General features: G+C 50.7%; 2 protein-coding genes across 4 annotated transcripts in view; both read right to left on the reverse strand.

Moving 5' to 3' along the window:
• Nucleotides 1-1,041: 1,041 nt before the first annotated feature.
• On the reverse strand, nt 1,042-10,184 carry LOC135456799 (uncharacterized). The gene is made up of 10 exons (XM_064730907.1): nt 10,176-10,184; nt 8,048-8,207; nt 6,446-6,702; nt 5,247-5,332; nt 4,547-4,650; nt 4,221-4,335; nt 3,275-3,383; nt 2,789-2,967; nt 1,523-1,641; nt 1,042-1,184 (listed from the first exon to the last, which is right to left on the reverse strand). The coding sequence occupies exons 1-10, from the start codon at nt 10,182-10,184 to the stop codon at nt 1,117-1,119; spliced, it is 1,206 nt and encodes a 401-aa protein (XP_064586977.1). The 3' UTR covers nt 1,042-1,116.
• A 320-nt stretch (nt 10,185-10,504) lies between these two features.
• CCDC30 (coiled-coil domain containing 30) overlaps nt 10,505-25,414 on the reverse strand; it is a 35,535-nt gene continuing 20,625 nt past the window's right edge. The window contains exons 12-25 of one of the 3 annotated variants that reach the window (XR_010442598.1): nt 25,012-25,149; nt 23,874-24,031; nt 22,411-22,642; nt 20,661-20,834; nt 19,758-19,967; nt 19,054-19,211; nt 17,750-17,897; nt 17,457-17,578; nt 16,718-16,859; nt 15,177-15,313; nt 14,801-14,912; nt 13,532-13,593; nt 12,203-12,503; nt 10,505-12,144 (exon numbers count right to left, since the gene is read on the reverse strand). Coding sequence is in view for 2 of the 3 variants with exons in the window: in XM_064730729.1 (XP_064586799.1) it covers nt 12,281-12,503; nt 13,532-13,593; nt 14,801-14,912; nt 15,177-15,313; nt 16,718-16,859; nt 17,457-17,578; nt 17,750-17,897; nt 19,054-19,211; nt 19,758-19,967; nt 20,661-20,834; nt 22,411-22,642; nt 23,874-24,031; nt 25,012-25,149 (2,016 nt within the window). In the remaining variant the exon portion in view is untranslated. Of the gene's footprint in view, nt 12,504-13,531; nt 13,594-14,800; nt 14,913-15,176; nt 15,314-16,717; nt 16,860-17,456; nt 17,579-17,749; nt 17,898-19,053; nt 19,212-19,757; nt 19,968-20,660; nt 20,835-22,410; nt 22,643-23,873; nt 24,032-25,011; nt 25,150-25,414 lie in introns of all 3 variants that reach the window. The other 2 variants (XM_064730729.1, XM_064730730.1) reach the window with 2 other exon arrangements.

The raw sequence follows: 25,414 nt of genomic DNA on the forward strand, positions 1-25,414 counted from the left end.
TCTGCGCTCTTTGCAGCCCCTAATTAAAACCCATGTGTTAAAAGGTGCAGGGATGTCATTTAGGGCCAAGGCTGCCAGGAATCCAATCCATTTCTCCATGATTTCCATGTGGAAGCACACACAGATGTCACGCGGATGGAGGAGGACCAAGGTGCCCCAGCTCAGTTCTGACATCAGGCTCAGGTTCTCAAGTCTGTAAATGAATTCTGGAATTGTGTGGGTTTGGATGAACACAGACAGCAGGAGAACAACGTTCCTGATCCCAGCAGGACAGGAGAGGGCAACAGACACCCACTGAGCACCTTCCTCAACCTCAGCAGTGTCTTATTCCAGTTCTTGCTGTAACCCAAATTATTGCCCAAATGACAGTGAAAATCATCTTTCTGCTTTGTGTAAAATTGCAGAACCCAAAGCAGCCAGCTCCCCACTCAGGGGGCTTGGAGGGAGGGAATGGGACTTTTCTGATTCAGTGTAACCCAAAAATCACTGTAGAGCTGAAGCTGAGCTGACAATGCATAGTGTCAGCTGAAGGACTTTGCCTCTCTTCTCTCCACATACACAAAACTTGAACTGGAATGATCTTTATTCCAGCAATACAATGATCTTTATTCCAACAAAATAAGCCTGTTTCCTTTCCTGTAATGATTTTTCTGCTGCCCTGGCCAGCAGCCAGCAACATTTGCAAGCCCACAGCAGCTCAGGCCTCTGCCCTTAATTACTGTAATATGGGTCAAGGGTGGAGCAGCAAAGGGCAGAGCAAAACTCTCCTCTGAGAACCTTTCATTTCCCACATGCTTGGGAATTTTTACAACCATCTTCTTCTCCAAAACCTGGGTTATCCTCAACTTGTTAAGTCCTGAGTACAGCTTGGTGGAAACTAAACAGATTAAGGAAGCATTGAGGGAACCAGAGAATTGTTAAGGCTGAAAATAAACAAGATTATCAAATTTATAAGACTTTTCTTTTTCATCTTCCCCAACAAGCTGGGAAAACCCCCAGTCTCAACTCAGGCTGGGAATGAAGGGCTTGGTAGCAAGACTTGGGGTAGAAGAAAGACAAGAGTGGTCTTTCTAGGTCTTTATTCCTTTTTCCTTTTTCCATGTGGCTGTCCCCATGTCACAGGTCTTCTGCTGTCCCTTCATCGACACTCAGCTTCTTCGCCAAGCTCAGGTTAGATGCAGGAGCTGTTCAGGATTCAGGGGGTACAGGGAGGAGGACAACAGAGACCTTCTGCTCACCAGGGCTGCTCCTGGAGGTTCTGTAGCCTCCCAAACACCCCTGCCCTGCAAACCCAGCCCCACCAGCCCAAAACCTTGGAGAGACCAGCCCGAGGGCAGAGGAACCCTCCCATGTCCCCACGTGCCTCAGGCTGTCACCTGGGGCTGTCACCTGGGGCTGGGACAGCTCCAGGACCCCACGCCCAGCTGGTGGCACTGCCAGGGGCTGCTGGCAGGCAGGGGAGGGATGTGGTGCACAGGGAGATGCCCCCATTGCCTGGAGGGGAGATGCTCCCCCTGCTCACCCAGGGATGCGTCCTGGGACCATTTCCGCAGCTGGTTCATCTGAAAGGCCTTCATGCACTGCTCCCTGGACACTTTGTAGGGCTGCAGATTGAGCAGGACCTGCTTGGCTCGTGGGGTCCTGCAAGGCAGGGACAGATTCCCCTCTCAGTCCCTGCCTGGAGTCCGGCCAGGCCCAACTCCTCCTGTGTGCCTTGGGCCCCACCACCCCCTTCAGCAGGGACACAGCATCAGGGGCTGCCCCAGGGCATGCCCAGGACCACGTCCAGCCCAGAGCTCAGGGCTCCACTTCCCTGATCCTAATGAGGTCCCTCCTTGTGGGTGCCATGGGACCGAGAGAGGGAAACAGCAAGCATTTCTCACAGGAGCTTGAGAGAAGTTTTAGAGAGCTAGAAACTCTGTTAACTTGTTGACTATAAACAATTTGCAGGTGCTATTTTTCTACTTTATATCACCGGCCGGGGGCTATTTACTGATCACTAATGGGATGGGGCTGCTGTGGAATGTGCCTTGAGCTGTTTTATTTTCCAGCATCAGTCTCATTCCATGGTTATGACAATGGGAAGATGCCATCAGCTCACATCCCAGGCAGCAGATCAAGAACTTAATGTCACAACTCACTTTATAAGTTTTTTGACCAATCACACAAAGCAAAAGCACATTGACAGTAGTTCTATCCAACCACTATAAGAATACGTACCTTTGGTTAAAACAATGCTTGCTTATTTCAAATACAACACTGGCTTGTGAGCCTTAAAACACAATGCTTAAAAAACAGAGCTCTATTATTAACCTTCAACCTTCCTCTATTATTAACTTTCAACCTAATATCTCACTAGATAAACTTTTCTGTAGCTTAGAGTGTTATTCTAGACAAGTGTTAATACACAGACCATTGTTCTATTTGTCCTTGTTTTTCTACTTTTTAAATAATTTTTCCACTGAACTATCTCATGGCTGCTGCTTAGCTCTAATCACAGTTCTACTGTATCTGAAGCCTGCCTTTTGCAGCTTTCCCAAAACCCTCTGATTTTGTAGATTCCCACACTTTATTTTTCTGTTCCTCTCAAGGACAGTGCAGTCAGGACAGTTTCTGTTACTTAGCCAATAGAATAGGATCTGTTCTACCACTCTATAAAAACTGTGCGGTTCTTTTGAATAAATCCTTCTTTGCCTTTGCTACCATCCTGCCTCTCACCTGTTCCTGCCCAACCTTGGCACCAGAGTGACACCTCCCACCTGCTCAGTGCCCCCTGCCACACTCCTACCTTAGCTGTGGTGCTCTCCTGAGAGGGGACGGTGCCTTCTCCTGCTTGGTCCCTTCTGGGCACAGAGCAGCAGCCACTCCTGCCACAGCAGCCACTCTCTCCCTCCTCAGCCTCTCAAATCCTCCAGGAGAGAGGGCAGCGCCCTTCTTCAGACTCCTCTGCTCTGCCAGGGCTGGAAGCTGTCACATGGAGCAAAGGGAAGGCAGCTCAGGCATTTTGGCAACAATAAGAGTCTCATCCTGCAGCCCACGGCCCAAGGGACAGTTTGGATTCTCTCCTCTCTCCCCCAGAGCTCTTGGCAGTGATCTGAAGAAATCTGGGCACCACAGAGGTTCTGTTCAGAGAAAGATTCCCTGAAGGATGAAGTTGTTCCCAGGACTGAAGGGAGGACACAAAAGACATCCCAGGGTGGGCAGATCCAGAGGGATCCTCTCAACAGCCTCCCTGCAGTGAGGCAGCACATGATCCTACACCCACCTAACATACCTGGGTAAATTTTCTCTGCATGAGGGGAGCTGCCAGCCCAGCTTTGGGCTCTTCCAACTCCCTGGTGGCTCTGCCCTTCCTCACAGAGTTCTCAATTGGAGGCAGCAAACTGCAAAGACACCACACAAGTGTTTTGTCTCCAAAACCTCTCCGAAGCACTGCTGCCCACTCCCCATGCCATGGGAAGGGCCAAGTGCCCAGATCTGCTCTCCTGAAGGACAGGCAGCATGGCCAAAGGTGACAGCTCCTCACACCAGTCCAGGAGTGTGGAAACCCAGGGCACAGGAATATTTCTGTGTCTGCTCTGGGGTGCCCTGACCCCCAGGGCAGCACTGACTCTGACCCTCAGTCATAGAGAAAGTTTCCTAAACTCCAGAATAGACTACAATCCACTAGGGTGTGAAATAGATTATAGAGAGTAGTGTAGGTGGATCACTTGGTGAGAAATTGAGGTTTGGGGATTTTTAGTGTGTTGTGGATGGCAGCAAGATGGAGGGCACAGGGTGTTGTCCTGGGTTTCTTCTTCATGCTTCTCCTTCCTCCTCCTTCATGAGTTTGGGTGGCATTTTTTAATTGGGCAGAAAAGTCTGCACTGGGGGCTCTTTGGGATCTGTTATTGGGTTAAAAGGGAAAATAATCCAGGTGTCAGCTCTTAATTGGACAGTTTAGTCTGAAAAGACCTTGGAACAAGAGATTGTTGGCCATTTTTGTGCTTTTCCATTGTGCTGAGCCTGGTGTGGACAGCATGCAAAACTCAAGATAACAATAAACAAGAACCTGAAGACCCAAAGAATCCAGTGGGTCTCTCTTTCCTGACACAAAACCACTCCAGGAGGGTCTCCCCTGACAGGGAAGCCCCCTGGGAGGGCCCAGCCTGAGGCCCAGCAGTTGAGGAATCAGCAACAGGAGCATGGAATTACCCAAAGCCTACTCTTTCAGGTCTCACCTCCCTCTCTGCACTCCTCCATCTGCCCTCTTCTTTTCTCTTCCTGTCCCTTTCACATCATTTATCCGATTTGGAGGAAGGTGAGGACGAAGAAGGAGGGGGTTGGGAAGGTTCCCTGAAGAAGAAAAAGAGGGAGATCCTCTCAACAGCATCTCCAGAGTGCTTTGGGCATGAGGGACCTACCAGCCCATCCCCTTCCCTGAGGGCTCCATGGTCCTGTCCCACTGCTTCCCCATTCAGAAGGAGGGACCTGCTGGGACAATTTTCTGGCAGGAGGGAGGATTCCCTTGGGCATAGAGGATGTCAGGTCCTGGGAGGGAATGTACCTGGTCTTGTTTGTTGCTTGGTCATGGTTTTGCTCGTTATGATAGCTTCTTGTAGCAAAGCACTGAGAGGATGTGGCTCGGTCTTCCCATCTGCCTGCACAAAGCTGCAAAGGAGGAGGTCACACCAGTTGGAATAAGGCAGCAGAATCCATGGCAGCCTCTGGGAAGGAGCTGTTCCAGGTTACCAGCTTTCCAAAGGAAACACAACACTGGAGCATGGGCAGGAGAGTCTCCCTCCACAGGGCTCCTCTTGGCCGTGAGATCCCTCTTGTCAGCGAGGTTTTCCAGAGAAAACAAACCCCTGAGAACATCCCGCCTTCTGGGGCCTGTTGGTTCTCAGTCTTGAGAACATCCCAGGCTCTGGGGCCTGCTGGCTCTCAGTGTTTCTCAAAGGAAAGGGAAGGAGCTGGTGGAGCTCCATGGCCCTCAGCTGTGCCTCGAGGGTCTTCCCCTCTGAATTGGGAAGGTAAAGAGCAGGCCCTCTTCCCAGGGAACCCACCTGAAGAAGCCAGAACGGCCATGGAGAATTTCAATTCACCATGGAATTCAATACACCATTGGAATCCACCCATAGAAGACAGAATTTCAATTCCACCTCCAAAATTAAATAAATCCAAGGATTCCTCCCACATGGGAGAAGCCAGGACCAAAAGGTGTTGCTGTTTATCACCCCACCACGTACAGAAAGCATTGCACTCACTGTGGCAGCACAAAGACACCTCCAGGAGGGAGCTGGGACATGTCCTTTTCCAGCTGGGCTATGGACAACAGCTTCAGATCTAGCGACTGCAACAGGGACAGAGACATGGCAGCATCCACAGGGGATTTACCCGCTGTTCAAAAGGCACAAAACCCCCCTTCTTCCACTGCCAGCCCCCAGCCCCAGCTCTCTCTCCACCATCCTGTGCCCCTATGTTAGCATTCAAAAACACATAATCACGGGGGATTATATGCAGTGCTTTTTATTAAAGAGCTCTGGGAATCAGGGTATTACCCATATCTGACTCCAACCATACCTCCAATATGATCATGTTTTTATACTCTTATCTTAATTATTAAACTTATATTGTTCTATTGTATACATAAATTTAGCCCCTCTCTGAATTTCCAACATAGTTTCTCATTATTCTTCTTATGGTTATATAATAATTAGATTTAATTACTAAACAATCATCACATCTAACAATTATATAATTTACCATACTGCTTACACAGGTGCAGTTGATCTGGGAAAGCACAAAGCCTAACATTTTAGATTCTATCTTTAACTTTTTCCAGGGCTCCACTATCACCTACATTGTCCCAAATCCATGAGTATCTCCACCACCTCAGCATTTTGGCACAACAAGGCCATGCCAGCAGCACCTCCAGGAGCCAAACCCAGGGCTGGAATGCAGGTTCAGCTCCCAGGAGCATGGAAATCCCCTACATTGTCCCAAATCCATTAATATCTCCATCTCCTCAGCACTTTAGTACAAGGCCATGCCAGCAGCATTTCCACAGGAACCAAAGCCCAGGGGTAATTCCCTGGGAGCAAGATGGCAGCCTCAGCTCCCAGGAGCATGGAAATTTACTTCATTGTCCCAAATCCATGAGTATCTCCACCACCTCAGCGTTTTAGGACAACAAGGCCATGCCAGCAGCATCTCTACGGGAGCCAAACCCAGGGCTGGATGGCAGGCTCAGCTACCAAGACCATGGTACATTGTCCCAAATCCATGAGCATCTCCACCACCTCAGTGTTCTGGGACAAGGCCCCACCAGCAGCATCTCCACAGGAGCCAAGCCCAGGGCTAATTCCTGACATCAGGCTCAGCTCCCAGGAGCATGGAAAGCTGCCCAAGGTCACAGCTGTGTCCCCAGGAGTGTGAGGGCACACAAAACACAAGCCAGACTCACCTGGAGCAGCCCTTCAGCCAGGCCCTGTAACTGAGCCACCTCCTGGACCAGGCCTTCAAAGAACCTCATGACCACGTGTTTCCCACGGCAGAGCAGGACCCCGATGTCCTTGAACACAAAGTCAAAGTTCTTCCCACTGGACAGGGCCCACTCACAGATCTGCAGAGTGGCCTTGATGCACATCATGATGGTGGCCTTGGGCTTGTGCAGGTGCTGGGCCACCTCAGCACAGATCAACTCATCATCTCTGGAGATCCCTGTGGAGAAAGCACAAAGTCATTCCCTCAGCCCTTCTGTGGTGTAAGAGCGACGGGGTTAGGATGATCAGGATGGATGGAGATGAGAGATCTCTGCAGCCAGATCCTGGAATTTGGGGTTTATTGCAAAGGGCCTGGGTGCAGGCCCCTGCTGGGAGCTGCCAGCCACAGCTCAGAGCAGGCCTGAGAGAGAGAAAGAGAGGTAAAGAGAGTGGTAAAGAGGATAAGAGAGCAAGGTTCCCGTTAAAATACAATAAATCTTCTTCTGGTCTTGGAACTTGTGTATTATTGCAAAGGTGCTGGGTGCAGGGCCCTGCTGGGAGCTGCCAGCCACAGCTCAGAGCAGGCCCAAGAAAAGTAAAGAGAGAGGTAAAGAGAGAATTAGAGAGTAAAAGAGAGGATCAAAGGGCGAGGATCCCGTTAAAATACAATAAATCTTCTTCTGGTCTTGGAACTTGTGTATTATTGCAAAGGTGCTGGGTGCAGGGCCCTGCCAGCCACAGCTCAGAGCAGGCCCAAGAGAAGAGTGGAGTAGAGAGGATGGGAGGGTAAGAGAGTAAAAGGGGTAAGAGGGGCAAGAGCTAAGCGAGGCAAGAGTGCAAAGTTCCCATTACAATACAGTAAATCTTCTTCTGTGTTGAATATTCTGATTTTCACTAACCAATCTAGTACAATATACAAATCCTATAGCATTTCCATACAGCCGGGGGGCTCGGAGACCCTGGCACACAGCCCAGAACACCTGGGGATTTGATTTTGACCCCTGGAGCAAGTTGCCAGCTTTGTATGAGGACCTGAAAGTCACACGGGTTTGAATAGTATAATAATAAAATGATCACAGGGTGAAAATGTAGATTTTAGGATTTCTGGTATGGCGGTTATGGGGACAAGATGGAGGAACTTGGGTGTGTCCAGCCTTTCTTCTTCTTCTTGCTCTCCATTTTCTGCAGTGATGTTGGCACTTTGGGATTGGTTTAGAGTAGAAGTGCACTGTCTAACACAGGTGATAGGTATTGGAATTAAGTGTAAATATGTTATACGTAGTTTGTAGTATAAAAGGACAACACAGAGTGCCTGTGGCTGCCCTGCTGAGCAGAAAGAAAATTTTGTAGATAAGAATTAATAAACAACTTCAAGACCAAAAAGTGAAGAGACCAGACTCGTTCTTCAGAGACATCCTGCACATCTCGGGGCAGCAATTACCAACCAAAACCTGAGAGCAGGAGATTTTCAGAACACCTCCAGGAGCTCTCCAGCACACTGTGGGCACTCAGAGACACCTGGAGGGACCCGTCCATGTCCCAAGGGAGCACAGGGCTGGTCCCACCATCCCATCACATCTTACCAGGCACAGGGCTTTGCCCATGACGGAGATTCTTCCCCACCAGGGGAAGGGGCTTGCTTAGCTCAAACTCCGGCGTGTCTGCCATGAAACCTTCCCCTTCTCCATGCCAGATGGGTTTCTTCATAATGTGGATGGTGCCCAGGCCCATCAGCCCAACTCTCTGGAAGCAAAAGCAAGCAATCAGGGGGCAAAGGGTGATCTGTGGCCTTTCCATCCCTGCAGCTCCAAGGGCTGAGATGGAGGCCCCAGGAAAGCTTTGGAGGAGAGCCTTTCACTCCAAATGGTTCCTCACTCCCTCCTCTGTAGGCTGCAAGACATGTGGGAGAAACTCCCAGAGCCCAAGGAGCGCAGGAAGGCCCAGGAAGGCTGGAAAAGAGGGTGTCCCTCCTTCCCAGCCATCCTGGGGAGGACTCCAAAGTGGAAATCCAATGTTCTTCTACTCAAGCACCACTTGGCTTCTTGCCTGCGCTCACATTGGGTCTGTGACTAAAATTCAGGGTCTGCCTCGGACACTTCTGCCCCCAAGGCTGGTGAGGGCCCCAGAGGATGAGGGAGGATCAGGAATGCCCCATGGTCTGAGTGAGGACCATGAGGAAGCCAGCCCCACCTTCTTCAGCAGCAGGTCCTGGCGACAGCACTCAGACACACAATCCCAAATTTTAATGATTTCTGTCAGAAGAAGAGAAAGAGCCCAGCACAAGTTATGAAGTTCATCGTCCTCCCTTCACTTTCCCAATGTCAGATCCCCTCCTCCAAAGGGACCCTCTCCCTGGGCAGAGCCACCAGCACATTCCCAGCCCCAGGGGCAGGAGGATGCCAGGCCTTACCATCCTTGTGGAAGTACACCAGATCTGGAGACAGAGCAAGGAAGAAGCCAGAGAAAAGCTGTGTCGTGGCTGTGGTTCCTCCTGCCTGGCCTTTTTCTTTCTTCCTCTCCATCCCACCATGGCCTTAGGGTGGGAGGCCTGGTGGGACAATGGGGCACCCCAGCTGGGCTGGCCTCTGACCCTCAGGGTGTTCTGGTTCCACGGAGGCAGAATGTCCCATTGTGACCTCACGTGTGTCACCAAGAGCCCTTCCAAGGAGTCTCTCACAGCCACTGCTGAGGTGGCTGGAAAATCAGATGGAAATTGGTTTAGAATGATTTACACAGATCCTGTTACACAGACAACTGCTGTGTGAGTTAGGAATTTGGCAGAAAACAAAGAGAATCACAGAATAATGAGGTTGGAAGAGACCTCTAAGATCACCAAGTCCAACCCATGCCCTAACACCTCAACCAGACTCTAGCACCAAGTGCCATGTACAGTCTTTTTTTAAACACATCCAGAGATGGTGATTCTACCCCTCCCTGGCAAGAGCATTCCAGTACTTTATTATTCTTTTGGTTAGTTTTAACATCCTCATCATTTCTCCCAGATGTTGGGCAAAAATATCACCAATACTTTACTAACCATGAGAGGAACAGTGGATTTGTCTTTACAAACCAGCTGTGGGGCTGCTGGTAGATAAAACCAGCACTGGGGGATAAAAGAAATAATGGGAAGGATTTCACTGATTGATGAATGGAAAAAGATATTTGCTTTTACAAATAAACTTTAGGTTTGCTGATAAATGAAATTTGACATTGAGAGATGAAAGAAACAATGGAGAAGAAAAACCCCTAAATTCCATAAGAATTAAAAATGAAAAGGGGTTATACATTAGAGGGAAATCTTTGGGATCAAGTGTTTTGAGAGGTCTGTACCTCTCAAGTACCTCAGAAATGGGGAAAGAGAGAAGGGAAATGTGGCTTGGAAATTGGGATAAAAAGGAGGCTGCATCCTCCAAAAATTGGAGAGATCCCAGGGGAATGCCCCATGGCCTCTCCCTTTATTGGAATAAAGCCAAAAAGGGACTCCTCTGTCTCCTTTTTGGACATAAACCTCTGGTGTTTCTGGATTAATTTTCCTAACAACCACAACTGTGGGCAGGATCACGGTCAAACCTCCTGTTCCCTGTGCTCCCAGTGTCCAGAATATTCCTTGGTGGGAGCTGTTGGTCATCAGGCAGAAGAACGATGCCCTGCTCCTTGTTCCTCTCAATTCCCCATCAACACAAACCCCAGGATTTCCCTCTGGTTCTGTACCTGCACCATGGCCCCTGCCACAGTTGGAAATTTGCATTTTCTTCCCTGTTTTGTGCCTCCAGCACTGGGGAGGTCCCACCTTGAGTCCTATGTTTGTTCTGGGCCGCTGGAGGGTTGTGGAAAATTGCCCACCCTGTTGTGTGGGCACAGAGCTGCTGTGGGGTGAGGGAGAACTGAGGGAGCTGCTCCAAGGCATCTCTGAGGTGGGATAACCCAGGCTCTTGTGTTAATCCATCCCTTGGAGTGGATGAAAGGACATTGAATGATTGGTGTTTACACACATAGACACACACACATATATATTTTTTATATATGTCACATTTATTTTAACACTTTGTTTGCAATGGAAATCACCTATGTAGCCATTTTACTTATTTTCTTTAGAAATACACCAATATAAAAGTATAAAAATAACACTTTAGAAAATACATGAGGGAAAGAAAGAAGAAAAAGGAAGGATCAGAGTAGAGAGTGGAGAGGAAAGGTCTCACCACCCATGGATGCAGTGACAAGACTTGGCTATTGCAATTTCAGTGTCCACATTCAAAGTGATGGTCACAGTCTGGATCCATCAGGGGTGGAAGCTCCAAAAATTCAAAGTTCAGTGGGTTAGTTCAGGTTCAGGCTCAGTGGGAACAGCCAGGTACCTTCCCTGGGTCAGGAGTTTGTAACACCGGGGTTGTGCCCAGTGCTCAGCAATGAGTCTGTGCTTTCTCCAGGCTCTCTGATGGATTGCGCCCCTTCTAAAACCTGACTCTGCCTCTCCCTGAGCGTGGCTGAGCCAGTCCTGCCCCCTCACAGGGGATGAAACCCCCAAGCCCCTCCATGGGAGTGTTCCTGATGCTCCCCTGTGGCCCAAGGCACAGCCAGGGGGATGAGGGTGCATGGCTGCCCCAGGCACTGCTCACACACTGCCCAGAGACACCCCAAATCCCATGGAGAGGTTCTGTGCACCCCAAAAGGCTCCTGGAGGGCTCTGGGGAGCCCAAACGGGCACAGCCAGGGGTTGGGGGCACCCAAAGGCTGTGCTGGGGTCTGGGCATGGCACAAAACAAACCAAGGGGTGGGGATACCCCCAAAATGGAGACCAGGGCTTGGGATATCCTCTGAGGGACAGCCAGGGTGCAGAGGGGTGCACTGAGGGATCCAGAGCTCCCTGAACACACAGGGAGAGCCCAGGGAGCACAGACAGGCCCACGGAGATGCCCAGCCACGCTCTGCTCCCACCTGGTCTGCACTTCTGACCCTGCTGTTCCCTCTTGGCACTCTCAGACTCTCTGCACTCCCTGTTTGGCATGGCCTGGTCCCTCTCACTGTCACCCAAGCATCCTCAGAGACCATCTATTCCAAAAGTATCCCTTTTCCCTTCCTTTTCCTTGAAATTTCCTTGAAATTTCCTTTCCTTCCCTTCCCAAATCTTCCCTTCCCTCTCCTGCCCCTATTCCTTTTCCCTTTGCCCTCCCATCTCCCCCTCTGTCATTTCTGACCCCTCTGCCCATCACATCCTGCCCCCAGAGCTTCTCCTTCCTCCCATCTTCCTTCCCCACACATTCCCATCCCCTCCCCAGCGCTCAGAGATCCTGCTCCCCTCTGCACAGAGCAAAGGGAAAAGGGGAATGACAGTGTGGGGGCATGGGGTAAAAGGGAATTTCTGCAAGTTTTATTTATAAAATTTATAGATTTGGACTGGACAGGGGATTAGGGTTGAGGGAAGACACCCTTCACCCCACCCCTCTAGCACTGTACAGAGTTTATTTACAAATTCCAGCCTCCAGTGGATTTGGGATCACACACACATTTACAGGTGGGCAAGTTAAAAAAAAAAAACCAAAACAACAAAACTGTGGAATCATTTAGTTGGAACACATCCCAGCAATCATGGCACAGTCCATCTGTCCATTTGGCAATTCTCTTTGCAGGCTCTGCTGTCCCATGGCTCCAGGAGCCCAGATCCTGCAGGTGAGGTCAGGCTGCACAAACATCCCCAGCTCAGAGGCTTTGGGAGCCCAGGCTGTGGCTCTGGTCAGGCTGCACAAACATCCCCAGCTCAGAGGCTTTGGGAGCCCAGGCTGTGGCTCTGGTCAGGCTGCACCAACATCCCCAGCTCAGAAGCTCTGGGAGCCCAGGCTGTGGCTCTGCTCCTGCAGAGGGGAGGCTGAGGGGGCCGTGCTGTCCCCAGGAGAGGCCACGTTCAGGTACCCAATCTCTGAGGGCTGTGAGGGGGACAGGCAGAAGGAGGAATCCTGGCTCTCAGCCTCTCCCTCAGGCTTTGTGCTCTGCAGGGCCTTCAGGGCGCCCAGGGGCTCTGGGAGATCTCGGGGTGGGAAGCTGGAAACAAATTTTTCATTTTCTGTCATTCTGTGCAGTCTGGGTGACCCCTACCCAACAGCTCTGAGCAGCACAGAACGATGTGGGTGCTCTTCTCTTGGAGTAATTTTCCTAACAGGTCCAGAACCTGCCTGGACCATCCTCCACCCCAACAGTGCCTGGGGCTGTCACCAAACCCCCAGAGCTGCATCTCCAGAGCTGAATGTCCCTCTGCCTTCCCCTGGCATGGATTGGAATGGAGGAACACACCCCAGAGCGATGTGGGACACAGCTCTGGCCACACAAGGACTCCCAAGTGTCACCACCTCTTGTATAAACAGTCTTGCAAAGGCCCTGAGCACCAAGATTCCTAAATCCCACAGTGCTCCCCAAAATATTCTGAAAATTGGACTTCTCCATCCTATCATATGACTGGTTTCAATACCATTCTAATGCCATTTTAATACCATTTCAATGCCATTTTAATACCATTTCAATACCAATCTAATGCCATTTTATTTTCCTTAAAACTGGACTTCTCCATCCCATCAGCTGACTGGTTTCAATCCCCTTTTAAATGCCATTTTAATACTATTTTCCCTAAGATTGGACTTCTCCATCCCATCAGCAGACTGGTTTTAATCCCATTTTAATGCCATTTTAATATTATTTTCCTTAAAATTGAACTTCTCCATCCATTCAGCTGACTGGTTTCAATACCATTCTAATGCCATTTTAATACCATATCAATACCATTCTAATGCCATTTCATTTTTCCTAAAATTTGCCTTCTCCATCCCATCACCTGACTGGCTTCAATACCATTTTAAATGCCATTTTAATACTATTTTCCCTAAAATTGGACTTCTCCATCCCATTAACTGACTGCTTTCAATACCATTATTTTAAATGCCATTTTAACACTATTTTCCCTAAAATTTGCCCCAAAACTACCAAAAAAGGCCTCTGGGAGGTGAAAGCACAGGGTGGAGCAGCCAAAATTCTCCATTGGCTCCTCCCTGGCTGCCCCTCTGTCCCCCCCACGGTACCTGGCACGAGGAGGTGGCAGCACCTTGCTCTGAGGGTGGCTTCCAGGAGCAAGCTTCAGGTCCTGGAAGGAGAAACAGAGACTTGGAAAGGAGGAGACACAGGTCAGACCCTCAATTCCAACAATTCCTGGTCTCCCCCAGCTTCACTGAGAGCCCTCTGCACCAAGTGCAGCCCCATGAGGTGCTAATCAGGGGTTTGCTTGTCCTTTGGGTGTAAATTTATTCTAAAAAATCCAAACCAAGCCTCATCAAGGCCAGGTGAGCCCCAAACAGCCCTTTCCCCCTCAACAGCTCATTTCCAACCAATTTGGGTTCTCCCCAAATTAAAAGTCCCAAGAAACTCCTAAATCCACCTGGTTGATCTGAAAACTTTGATTCTCTGGATTTTCTCCATTTCTCCTGCCAAACTTCTTCATTAACCACTATCCCTCAGCTCAGGAATTATTGCTCGGCTTGGCCTGAGGAGGGAACATTCCCCTGGCAGGAGGAACAGTCCCAACCTTCTCCTTTCCTAGAGCAGCTTTACAACTGAGCTTTGACCAGCTCTGAATGTGCCAGGTGAGATTCCTGTCCCTGAGGAAGGGGATCCAGGGGCAGCAGCTCAGGGAGGAGCAGGGGCTGAGTGTGAGGAGCCCTCAGCTCCTCACAGAGCCTCTCCTCACCACATCTGTATGGAGATTCAGCTCCTCACAGAGCCTCTCCTCAACACATCTGTATGGAGCCCTCAGCTCCTCACAGAGCTCATCCTCACCACATCTGTATGGAGCCCTCAGCTCCTTGCCACATCTGTATGGAGCCCTCAGTTTTTCACAGAGCTCATCCTCACCACATCTGTATGGAAATTCAGCTCCTCACCACATCTGCATGGAGATTCAGCTCCTCACCACATCTGTATGGAGCCCTCAGCTCCTCACAAAGCTCCTCCTCACCTGTATGGAGCCTTCAGCTCCTCCCAAAGCCTCTCCCCACCACATCTGTATGGAGCCCTCAGCTCCTCACCACATCTGTATGGAGCCTTCAGCTCCTCACAAAGCCCCTCCTCACCTGTATGGAGCCCTCAGCTCCTCACAAATCCCCTCCTCACCACATCTGTATGGAGGTTCAGTTCCTCACAGAGTCTCTCCCCACTAGTATGGAGCCCTCAGCTCCTCACCACATCTGTCACCACCAACTACCCAGGAGCCCTTTCCACCTCAAGGCATGGACCCAGCTCCCCCTCAGCCCCTCAGTTCTGTGACTGCTGCTGCTCCCAGCCCTGCTGGGTCTCACCTCAGTGCTGGGAGCGGGGCTGCTCCTGGCCAGGCGCTGGGAGGAGCCCACAAGGCTGGAGAGCTGGAGCTTGTCCTGCAGCCGCGCGTTCTCCTCCTCCAGGGTCTTCCCTCTGAGCATGGCACAAAGCACAGGTTATTCTCCTTCCAAGCCATGCCCCATTTTCCAACAGGACTTTTCTTTTCCAACCTCAGAGCTGTTGCTCTCCACAGCCTCCAGCTCAGTGGTGAGGTCTTGGATGGGAAAATGGGGTAATTAAATCCCTAATTACATCCCTAATTACAGCCATGATTACAGTCCAGAATTTCCTCTGGAATTCTTAAGAGAAAGAGGCACAAAACCAGGAAAAGGGAGGATGGGGGATGCAGGGGCCTACCTGCTCTGTAGGGAGGGAATCCCAGAGCGGAGGCTCCACGGGGACTCCTCCTGGTCTGAGATTTTTTGGAGGAGCCGTCGCCTCTCCTGGAGTAATTTCTCGTTCTCAGCAGTGATCTGGGCAATCAGCACCTTCCCCTGAGGGTGGTGGAGAAGGAAAGAACAACCACCAGTTACTCTTGACTCTTCTCTGTCCTCTGCAAACCTCAGGGCTTTCCCAAGGGACCACCATCAAGGGTGACAGCTCCTAAACCTTGGAGTCACCACCCCTGGAAGTGCTCAAGAACCTCATGGATGTGGCACCTGGGGACATGGTTTAGTGTTGGTTGCACTTGAAGATCCTCACCTTAAAGGTCTTCTCCAACCTCAGTAACTCTGCAATACCTGTTTGATGTAAACTACCCCAAAAAGAGGCTCTGGTGTCACTTCCCAGCAGGAATTGCTGAGGCAAAGGAAGATGGAGCCCAGCCAGCGTCAGACTGGGATTTGAGGATGTGGATTCCCCCAAGGGCAATCCTGAGTCAGGAATTTTCTTTTGGCTTTTGTTACTACAGGTTGGTGTCCCTGGTGCCTTCCTGCAAGGAGGGAGTTTGGACAAGGCCTGGAGTGCCAGGACAAGGGGAATGGCTCCCACTGCCAGGGGGCAGGGTTAGATGGGGTATGGGGAAGGAATTGTTCCCTGTGAGGATGGGCAGGCCCTGGCACAGGGTGCCCAGAGCAGCTGTGGCTGCTCCATCCCTGGAAGTGTCCAAGACCAGGTTGGATGGGGCTGGGAGCAGCCTGGGATAGTGGAAGGTGTCCCTGCCCATGGCAGGGAATGGGACTGGATGACCTTTAATGTCCCTTCCAACTCACACCATTCCCTGAATCCATGATCACTTTCACAGAACCACCAAATCACAGAATCACCAAATCACACAATCACCACGTTGGAAGAGACCTTCAAGATCATCGAGTCCAACCCAGCTCCACCACCTCAACTAAACCCTGGCCCCCAGTGCCACATCCAGGCTTTGTTAAACACACCCAGGGATGGGGACTCCTCCACCTCCCCAGGCAGCCATTCCAGAACTTTGTCACTCTTTCTGTAAAAAAACTTTTCCTAATATCCAACCTGTATTTCTCGAGGCTGTGTGCTCTGGTTGTGTCAGTGCTGCCTGGAAAGAGAGCCCAGCCCCAGCTGAGCTCAGGCACCTTTCAGGAGCTGCAGAGTGACAAGGTCACCTCTGAGTCTCCTCCAGGCTGAGCACCCCCAGCTCCCTCAGGGGTTCCTCACAGGGTTTGTGCTCCCAGCCCCTCTCCAGCCTCGTTGTCTCCTCTGGATGTGCTCAGTGTCTCAATGTCCTTCCCAAACTGAGAGGCCACAACTGGACACAGCTCTCAAGGTGCCAAGGGCAGAATGAGCTCCCTGCTCCTGCTCCACACCATTCCTGACCCAGCCAGGAGCCATTGGCCCTTCTTGGCCACCAGGGAATGCTTTTGGAAGCAGCGATGCCCCTGCAGCCTCCCCTTGCAGGAGAAGCCCTGGATGTGCCCTCTCACCTTTTCCACTTGGAGTTTGGACTCGCTGAGCTCGTTTTCCAGCTGTTTGATCCTGCTGTCCCTCTGTTTCACCTCGTGGATGAAAGTCTCCTTGGCCCTGCGGATCTTGTCCTTGTGTCTGAGCTGCATCTCGTTGTATTTCCTGGGCAAACAGGGACAAACATCAGGCTGGGAAAGGCACTTTGGCTCGGGGTCACTGTTATAGGAGCTTCTTTGAGCCAGGTCTAATAAGTTCTCAGAGGTCTATAACACACCTAAGGAGAGCAGGAAGGCTGGGAGAGCTGGGAGTGCTCACCTGGAGAAGAGAAAGCTCCAGGGAGAGCTCAGAGCCCTTTGCAGGGCCTAAGGGGACTCCAGGAGAGCTGGAGAGGGACTGGGGACAAGGGATGGAGGGACAGGACTAGAGCAGGGATGGATGGGACATTGGAAGGAAATCCTTCCCTGGCACAGAGTGCCCAGAGCAGCTGTGGCTGCCCCTGGATCCCTGGCAGTGCCCAGGGCCAGGTTGGACAGGGCTTGGAGCAGCCTGGGGCAGTGGAAGGTGTCCCTGGTGGAACAGGATGGGCTTTAAGGTCCCTTCCCAGCCAAACCTGTGTGGAATTCTCTGACAGCAGACATGGGGGGTGAGCTCACTGCACACAGGGCCAGTGGATTTAGTGCTAAAAGCTGAATACTGGACAGGAAAGTCCACAGCACAGCCAAATGCAATAGCAGGCCCAGGCAGGTTCGTGGGCATTACCTGACATAGAGATCCTTCTGGTTCAGGAGTCTGACACCTTCCTCATACAGGGCTTTGTTCTCCTCCTTCAGCAGCACCAGCTGCTCCGAGAGCTTCTGGTTCTCCTTCTGGCACTGCACATGCTGGAAAAGGGCTGGGTTTAATACATCAGCCCTCTGAGAACTTGGAGTCAAATTCTCATCTCTCACCTTGTCCTGGGGACCCAACACCCCCACAACACCCAGGAGCAGACTGCAGCTCCTGATGCTCCTGCTGCCCTTTGTATGATGAGGAACCCCCTCAGTGGGACTCACCTCACCAGCATCCAGCTTCTTCTCATCCTCCAGGACGTGCAGGGTCTTGGCCTGGAGCTCCACGTGCATCTTGGCCAGCGACGCCTCCGTCTCCCGGGAATGCCGGAGCTGCTGCCTCAGCTCCTCCACCTGCTGCTCCAGGAGCCTCCTGGGAACACCACGGGGACAGTGAGAGCTGCAGGGGTGTCCCAGATTGCAGGGCAAGGTCTGTTCTATTGCCATCTGTGGGCAGTTTTCCTTATCTCTCTGTGAGTGATCACAATCACTCCTCCCTCTGGGCAGACATCTGCTGATAACAGCTATTGAATGTCCCTGCATGGCTGATAAGAACTACAGCATCCCATTGGGAGATGTGAGCCCAGAGGGAGGAGCCAAGCATTCCTGCCTGGATATAATCTGAGATTTCAAACATTCCTACCTGATATAATCTGGAGATTCTGGAATACCAGCACAGCTCTGCCCACAGGGAGGAGCCAAGCATTCCTACCTGGATATAATCTGGAGATTCTGGAACACCAGCACAGCTTCTCCACTGGATTTCCCAGAGGAGCAGCAGCTGCCTCTGCCCCTGGACCTTCAGAGGCAGAGACTGCACCTTTCTCCAGGATCCTGCTCCAGCAGAACCAGCCCTGACACTGCAGGAGGGCTGAGCCACAATTCCAATGGCACTGCTGCCAACAGCCTGACCCACAGGGTGTCAGGTTGGGTTCTGACTCTGCCAGTGTTGTTTTGTTTTACTGCATTGTTTGTTTTATCCTTTTATTTCCTTCCCTAGTAAAGAACTGTTATTTCTGCTCCCATAATTTTTGTTGTCTGAGAGCCCCTTAATTTAAAATTTATAGCAATTCAGGGGCGGGGGGTTCATTTTCTCCATTTCAGGGGAGGCTCCTGCCTTCCTTAGCAGACACCTGGCTTTCCAAACCAAGACAAGGGGGGACATGCCTTCTGCACCCCTTACTCCTCTTGCCCCTGCTGGCATTGAGGGGACAAAGGAATCAGCACATCCCAGCTGTGTCAGTGACACAGAAAGGGGGGTGATACACTGGGATCATTCCCAGCTGCACAGGGAAGGGGGCTGCTGGCATCACTGCACTGACAGGAGAGGCCATGGCCCTTCCAAGGCAGTTGAAGCATCCAAAACTCTTTTAAACCTCAGGAAGGGGGAATTTCTGGAGAACTCCAGGGATCAGGCAGGTCCAAAGGGAAGACAGGAGGTCAAAGCAGTGGTTTGGGTCTCCCTGAACCCTCCCAGGGCAGACAGGAGCTGCTGGAGGGCTGGCACAGCCCCTGCACAGCACAGAGACCTTTTCAGCTGCTCCTCGTGAAGTTCCTGCTGCACTCGAGCTTCATTCTCCCGAGCTTCCTTCAGCTCCTCCTCCAGAAGCTTCTTGTCAGAAGCACGAGCCTCTGCCAGCAGCAGCTGGTGCTGGGAATCCTTCAGCTTCTGCTGCAGTTTGGAGACCTTGGATTAAAATGGACATAAATTAAACTTTCTGAATGAACAGCCCAATGTCTGAATCAAATCCCCCAGTGGCTGAGGCATGGGAAGGAAAGATTTCCTTGTTTTCACTCCAAGTCCATTAAAAGCAAAAGCTTTGCACTGGCTACCTGATTTTGGACCAAACACTATGTCATGAATTCCTAACAATCTTTTTCCAACCCAATCTGATCCTGCTCACATCAAAAGAGAATCCAATGATTTCTGCAGGAGCATGGCAGAATCATTGCCATGGAAAACACTAGGTTTGGAATTTCCAGCCAGTAAACAGTAGGAAATTATCTCAGCAAGAACAAGATTAATGTTTCCTGTGCCTGCCAGCCCCACTATCAGTATTTCAGAGATACTGGGTTATTAGACATGGCTTCTATTGCCTTGATTATGCTCCCACTCATTACAGGCTTTTTTTCCTACAACATTAAGCTGATGGATCACAAAAAGGAATTTGGGGAAGCAAACCTGCTTGCTTTCTGCACTAGAGCTGCACAGAACTGTCAAACTCACACTCACCTTCTTTTGTGCCTCTCCTGCTCTGGATTTCTCCTGGGCCAGCCTCTCCTGGAGGCTGCTCCTGAGCTTATCAGCCTGGGAGCACTTGGAGAGCTCCAGTTCCAGCTCCTTGACCTTCTGCTGGCTCCTGTCCCACTGTGCTGAGAGGGAGGAACATGTTTCTGTGGTCTCTGAGAGTTTGGCCCGGGCCTGCTTCAGCTCAGCTTTGACCTGAGATCCCAGAGAAGAAATCAGATTTATACTTCAGCATAAATCAGCTGGAATGGCTTGGCTAGGGAAGGGGAACAGGAGTCCAGAAAGAGGAATCACAGAGGAAGTAAAGCGTGTTTTATTTGGATGCAGAGAAATTTGTCACAGAATCCCAGAGCACTTTTGGTGGGAGGGGCTGTTAAGGATCACCTGGTTCCTGTGGGAATCTATAAAATTAGAGGGTTTTGAAAGTTGCAAAAGGCTTTAGAGACAGCAGAACTTTGGAGACAGTTCCAACCCCCCATCATGAGCAGCGACACCTTCCACTATCCCACAGTGCTCCAAGCCCCATCCAACCTGGCCAGGAACATTTCTGAGGATGAGGCAGCCACAGAAATGTCTCTGTGCACCCTGTGCCAGGGCCTCACCAACCTCCCAGGGAGGGATTTCCTCCCAGTAGCCTGTGTAACACTGCCCTCTGGCAGTGGGAAGCCATTTCCCCTTGTCCTGGCACTCCATCCCTTGTTCCCAGCCCCTCTCCAGCTCTCCTGGAGCCCTTTTAGGCTCTGAAAGGGGCTCTGAGAATTTTCTGGAGCTTCTCTTCTCCAGGTGAGCACCCCCAGCTCTCCCAGCCTGGGGGGAATGGGCTCCAACCCTCATGGCCATCATTCCCATGGAGCTGAGGCACTCAGGGGAGCCTGGCTGTGTCCCTACCTTGGTGCATTCCTGCTGGAGCAGCAGATTCTGCCTCTGGAGGTCAGCATTCTTCTCCCTCTCATACCTGAGCTCCCTCTCAGCAGAGCTGCACAGGTTCTGCACCCGCCGCAGGTCCTGGCGCAGCTGCTGCAGCTTCTCCTCCTGCTGCTGGAACCTCTCCTCAGACACACCCTGCAGCAACAGCAAAGTCACTCAGAAATTAACTTTAAAGGTGATTAAGGAAGGCAGAAGTAGGATTTAAGGGCATTTGGGCAGGAAGATGTACAAAGCCTGGCATTTCTCTGCTCCCTTCTCTGTCCCCGCAGTGCTTTAGGAGCCTTGTGGATGTGGCACTTGGGGACATGGTTTGTGATGAAAATGCATTGCTGGGTTAATAGCTGGACTTGATCTCAGAGGCCTTTTCCACCTCAATGATTCTCTCCATCACCTCAGAGAAGCCAAAACAGCTCCTGAGGCTGAGGGAAAAGATGTGATAACCTGGATGAGGGAACAAATCCCTGTAGAAACAAGTCCACCCAATCAAGGCAAAGCCACCAGGACACTGGATTCTTGTACCAGAGCCTCACTCAGGCATCCAAGCAGGAGTGACACAGCCAGGCCAGCTCCCAGAGGGATCAGGAGAAAGGTGAGTCCTGACAGGGGGACAGGAACACAACAGGACAAAGCCTGGGCACTGGGAGGTGTGATCCCCTTAGCTCACTCACCTTCCTAGCACACACACAAAAGCCTGGCTTGGACCAAAGCCTTTCTTTCCTGCATCACTTTCAGCCACCCCTTGATCTGCATCCCCACTTTGCATCTTCACCTTCTGCTCTTAGAACCAGATGGAATTCATTGAAAACCAAATCTCAGATAATCCCCAGGTAACTTTCCCAAGCTGGAAAAAGTCTTGATCCAGCACTGTGGGATCTGGCAGTGTCAGTCATCCTGGAGGTCCATTGGCTCCATTGGTTTTGTGGGGTTTTCCCTAAATTCTTCTATCAGGATCCCTTCCCACATCCACTGCACTCCTTGTGTCCTGCTCTGCTCCTCCCAGATGATTTTCTGCTTCTTGGATATAATTAGAATTCCAATCCTCTCCTTCTCATTCCCACCCTGGCCATCCAGACCACCCTGTCCTCTTTTCCCTCCCAAATCTCTACACAGAAGCTGAGCTCCTCCTCAGTCTCTCCATCCTGAGTTCTTCCAGCATTTCCTCCCTTTCTCTTTCAGCTCACAAGATGAGAAAGCTGAACAAATTCCATCTCAGTAACTTATTTCTGCCATGTGCAATCAGTTCAGTTTATCCAAGTCCCCACCACATCCAAAAGCACAACACAAGGAAATCAACACACCCCTAATTTCCAACCATCACTCACACCACAGGGCAGATGTCACTTTGTTTTTTTAAGATTTTCTAAGCTTTCTGATGTTGACATTCTTGTAACAAACTTTTTTACACGGTTTCTGTAAATAACTCGTTGTTTTGCATGCTTTTATGGAGGAAGAAAAAGTTGATAGACTGTTAGTCTGTCCAGTGTCATTGGAGAGGTGGCACTGTCACCCTCCAATCCAGTGTCACTTTTGGAAAACTATAAATGTTGGAGTCAGAAAATAAACTTCCCTTTTTCTTCACCTTGAGAACAGCAGTGTGAGCTTTTATTCTTTCGTGTCCTATAGCAACAGGAAGACTTCCAGCCCACTTTAATTACATTTGCCTGTTAATTAATGACAAAAAGCAGGTTGCAGATGGCAAAGCTGCCCATACCTGTTTCAGGCTCCCCTCTAAGCTGCCTGCAGAGCTCTGCCATGGCAGGAACCTGTTCTCCCTCTGCTCCAAGGCTGGGGAAATCCTCCTCATGTCTCCCTGCTCCCAGGCACTCCGGATGTCACATCTGAGCTGGGCAATCTCTTCCAGCAGCAGCCGCTTCTCTTCACTGCTCTCCTTGAGCTGCTTTTCCAGCTCCTCCTTCTTCTTGTTGCTCTCTAGTAATTCAGAGCTTGAAGGAGAAATAGTAAAGGAGAGAGATAACTACACAAATCCATGGAAAACAGCCTTACAGGAGAGGAACTTGACCAGTGAAACACTCAAGTGCTTCAGGAGGCTCCAAAGGGGTTTAATCCTGAGTGCAGCAGTTTGGGCAAGGGTCAGTCTGCCTGGGACACTTCCCACAACCCCACGTGTGTCCAAAGGCTCAGCTCTGCCCTGGAAGAGGTCACAGGCTGGCCAAGGAATGCTCACAAAGGCACAGGAGCTGCTCTGGACTCAAAGTCACAAGGAAGCACTGGCTGGTGTCCCAGCCCAGCTGCCTGACTCATCTCCACCCAAACTCCATTTTCTCCATCCAACATCAAAGTTGGGGCTCCTCCACCCCTGGAAGTGTCCAAGGCCAGGTTGGACAGCGCTTGGAGCAACCTGGGATAGTGGAAGCTGTCCCTGCCCATGGCAGAGGGTGGAATGGGATGAGCTTGAAGATCCCCAGAACAGTCTGGAATTTTGTGATTCTATGTCCTGGATGTCCAGGATGGAATCACCATCCCTGGAAGTGGATGTGGCCCTTGGGGACATGTGTTGAGTGAACATGGCAGTGTTGGGAAACAGTTGGACTCAATGATCTTGGAGGGTTTTTCCAGCCTGAATAATTCCATGATTCCTTAGCAGCTCCCTGCTGCCTTCTCCTGGCTGTGCTTCATCCCAGTACTGCAGGTCACTGTAACCACGCTGGATTTAATCCCAGTTTTTATTTACTAAGGACAAATGAGCACCTGAGCCCAGATACTCCAGCTCCAAATTTGTCCTGCTCTACTCAAAAGGGGGAGTGGGACCAACACCTGCTGCCCCCTCCCCTCCAAAAACCCCAAATTCCAAGGATTACCCATATCTCCAGTGGGACCAGGACTACCAGCTGTAAACCCTGAGGAGCCCAAACCCACAACAGGAGATTTTTGAGATCCCCCTTAGTCCAAGTTCAAGGGAAGAATCCTCCTCCCTAAGGACAGCTCCCATTTAGGCTGCTCAGAATCTGGAAGAGCTGCAGAAAAAAAATCTTTAATCCTGGCTGATCCTGACTTAGGAAAGTCACCAAATTCAGAGATGCTGACCCAAGGAGAACAGGAAGATGCCAAGCCCATTTTTGCCAGAAGCAGCCCCATGGGGAGTTGGGAAAGGTTCAAAACTTAATTCAGCAAAGACAAGGAGCAGAAAATACCACAGGCTTTGTTAAGGTTTACCAGAGCACTTCTTGTTCTTCCCTCAGGTTTTTGATCTGTTCTTCCAAAAACACCACTTTAGCCATCTGCTCCTCATAGGTCTTTGCCTCTGCACAGGGATCCTCCTGCTTCTGCTCCACTTTGGGGCTCTGTCCTCTGTCTTGCAGGACTTCAGAGGCCTGTAAGGTCAGAAAACACCAGGACTTGCATTTCCTTTGCTCTGATGGAGCCAGCCAGGGCAATCTGGGGACTCCAGCAAGACATGGCTGGTGATTCTGTGCCTAAATAATTGCACTTCTTCATCCTCAAAGACACATGTGAGTCCTTTTTCCTGCATGGAAAGCAGCTGTGTCTCAACTAGCACCAAGCCATGGTTCTTTATTTGATTTCACCCCACTGTGGCACAGCTCCCAGGGATTTATAGCATATGGCAAAGCTCTTTCCAAAAGCAGCAGCTCCTGGCAAACCAGGAGGGGCACAAAGTGTGGGTTCAGGTGGCTCTCACAGACAGAGGGGCTCCAACTCTACCCCAAACACATCCCCAGGGATGGCATCTCCTCTCCCAATGTCACCCAAGTCTGTAACACCAGGTGACAGCACACCCTCAACAGGAGAAGGGAGGAGAAGACGCCAAGAAAATGAAATGGTCAGGAAAGGAGGAATGGATCAGGACAGAACTCAGAGCTGAATCACAGCCAGAGTCTGCCCAGGGTCAGATCTGCTGCCCATCTGTGATGGACCCAAATCCCCTGCAATAGGGGCTCAGGTGTCCCTGACTCATCTCCACCCAAACTCCAGCTCCATTTTCTCCATCCAGCATCAAAGTTGGGGCTCCCCCACCCCTGGCAGTGTCCAAGGCTGGGTTGGACAGGGCTTGGAGCAACCTGGGATGGTGGAAGCTGTCCCTGCCCATGGCAGGGGGTGGAATGGGACGAGCTTGAAGAACAGACACAAACACCATCATCCTCACTAAACACCAGCTTTGATTGCTAAAACTTTTTAACCAACAGCTCCCTGAGCTTTCAATCCCAGGTATTTCCTGATATTTCAATTCCTTATCTACACCAGGACAAATTTACTCATAATTTGAGCAACACACCCCAGCAGCTCCTGCCTGCCTCAGGAACCACAAGAGCTGGGAATTCTTTCCATGTCTCACCTCTGGAATTAGCAAAGCACTGTCTTTGTGTGGCTTCTCATGGGATACATCCACAGGATCCCTGCTGGCTGATGCTCTCTGGAGATTTGGGAAGGTGTTTTTGTGGCCTGAGAGCTGTGAGTGGGAGTCAGGCAAACCCTGCAGAGGTAACAACAGAGTCAGTGCATGGAACACACCCCAAATGACAAGCTCAGGAAAAGATTTCTCCTCTTAATTGTCCAAAAATCTCTTAAAAACAAGGAGAGATTTCCAGGTGACAGAACCCAATGATTTAATGTAAATCTTGTTTCCAGGGAAATGATTCATTGCAGAGCAGCCGCTCCATCCAAAGGGAATGAGCCCACATGAGAGGCCAGGAATTCACCAAAGGTGAATTCATCCAAAGCTCTCTATGCTAAAGGCT

This window comes from Zonotrichia leucophrys, chromosome 21, assembly GCF_028769735.1.
Source record: "Zonotrichia leucophrys gambelii isolate GWCS_2022_RI chromosome 21, RI_Zleu_2.0, whole genome shotgun sequence".
NCBI lineage: Eukaryota > Metazoa > Chordata > Aves > Passeriformes > Passerellidae > Zonotrichia > Zonotrichia leucophrys.

Bases quoted from the DNA above. Each gene is read 5' to 3' on its own strand.
- LOC135456799 (XM_064730907.1), bottom strand. The intron at 6,703-8,047 runs GTAAGATGTGAT...CTTTCTCCACAG, and splicing joins TGGGCAAAGCCCTGTGCCTG to GGATCTCCAGAGATGATGAG. The intron at 4,651-5,246 runs GTGAGTGCAATG...CCTCCTTTGCAG, and splicing joins GGTGTCTTTGTGCTGCCACA to CTTTGTGCAGGCAGATGGGA.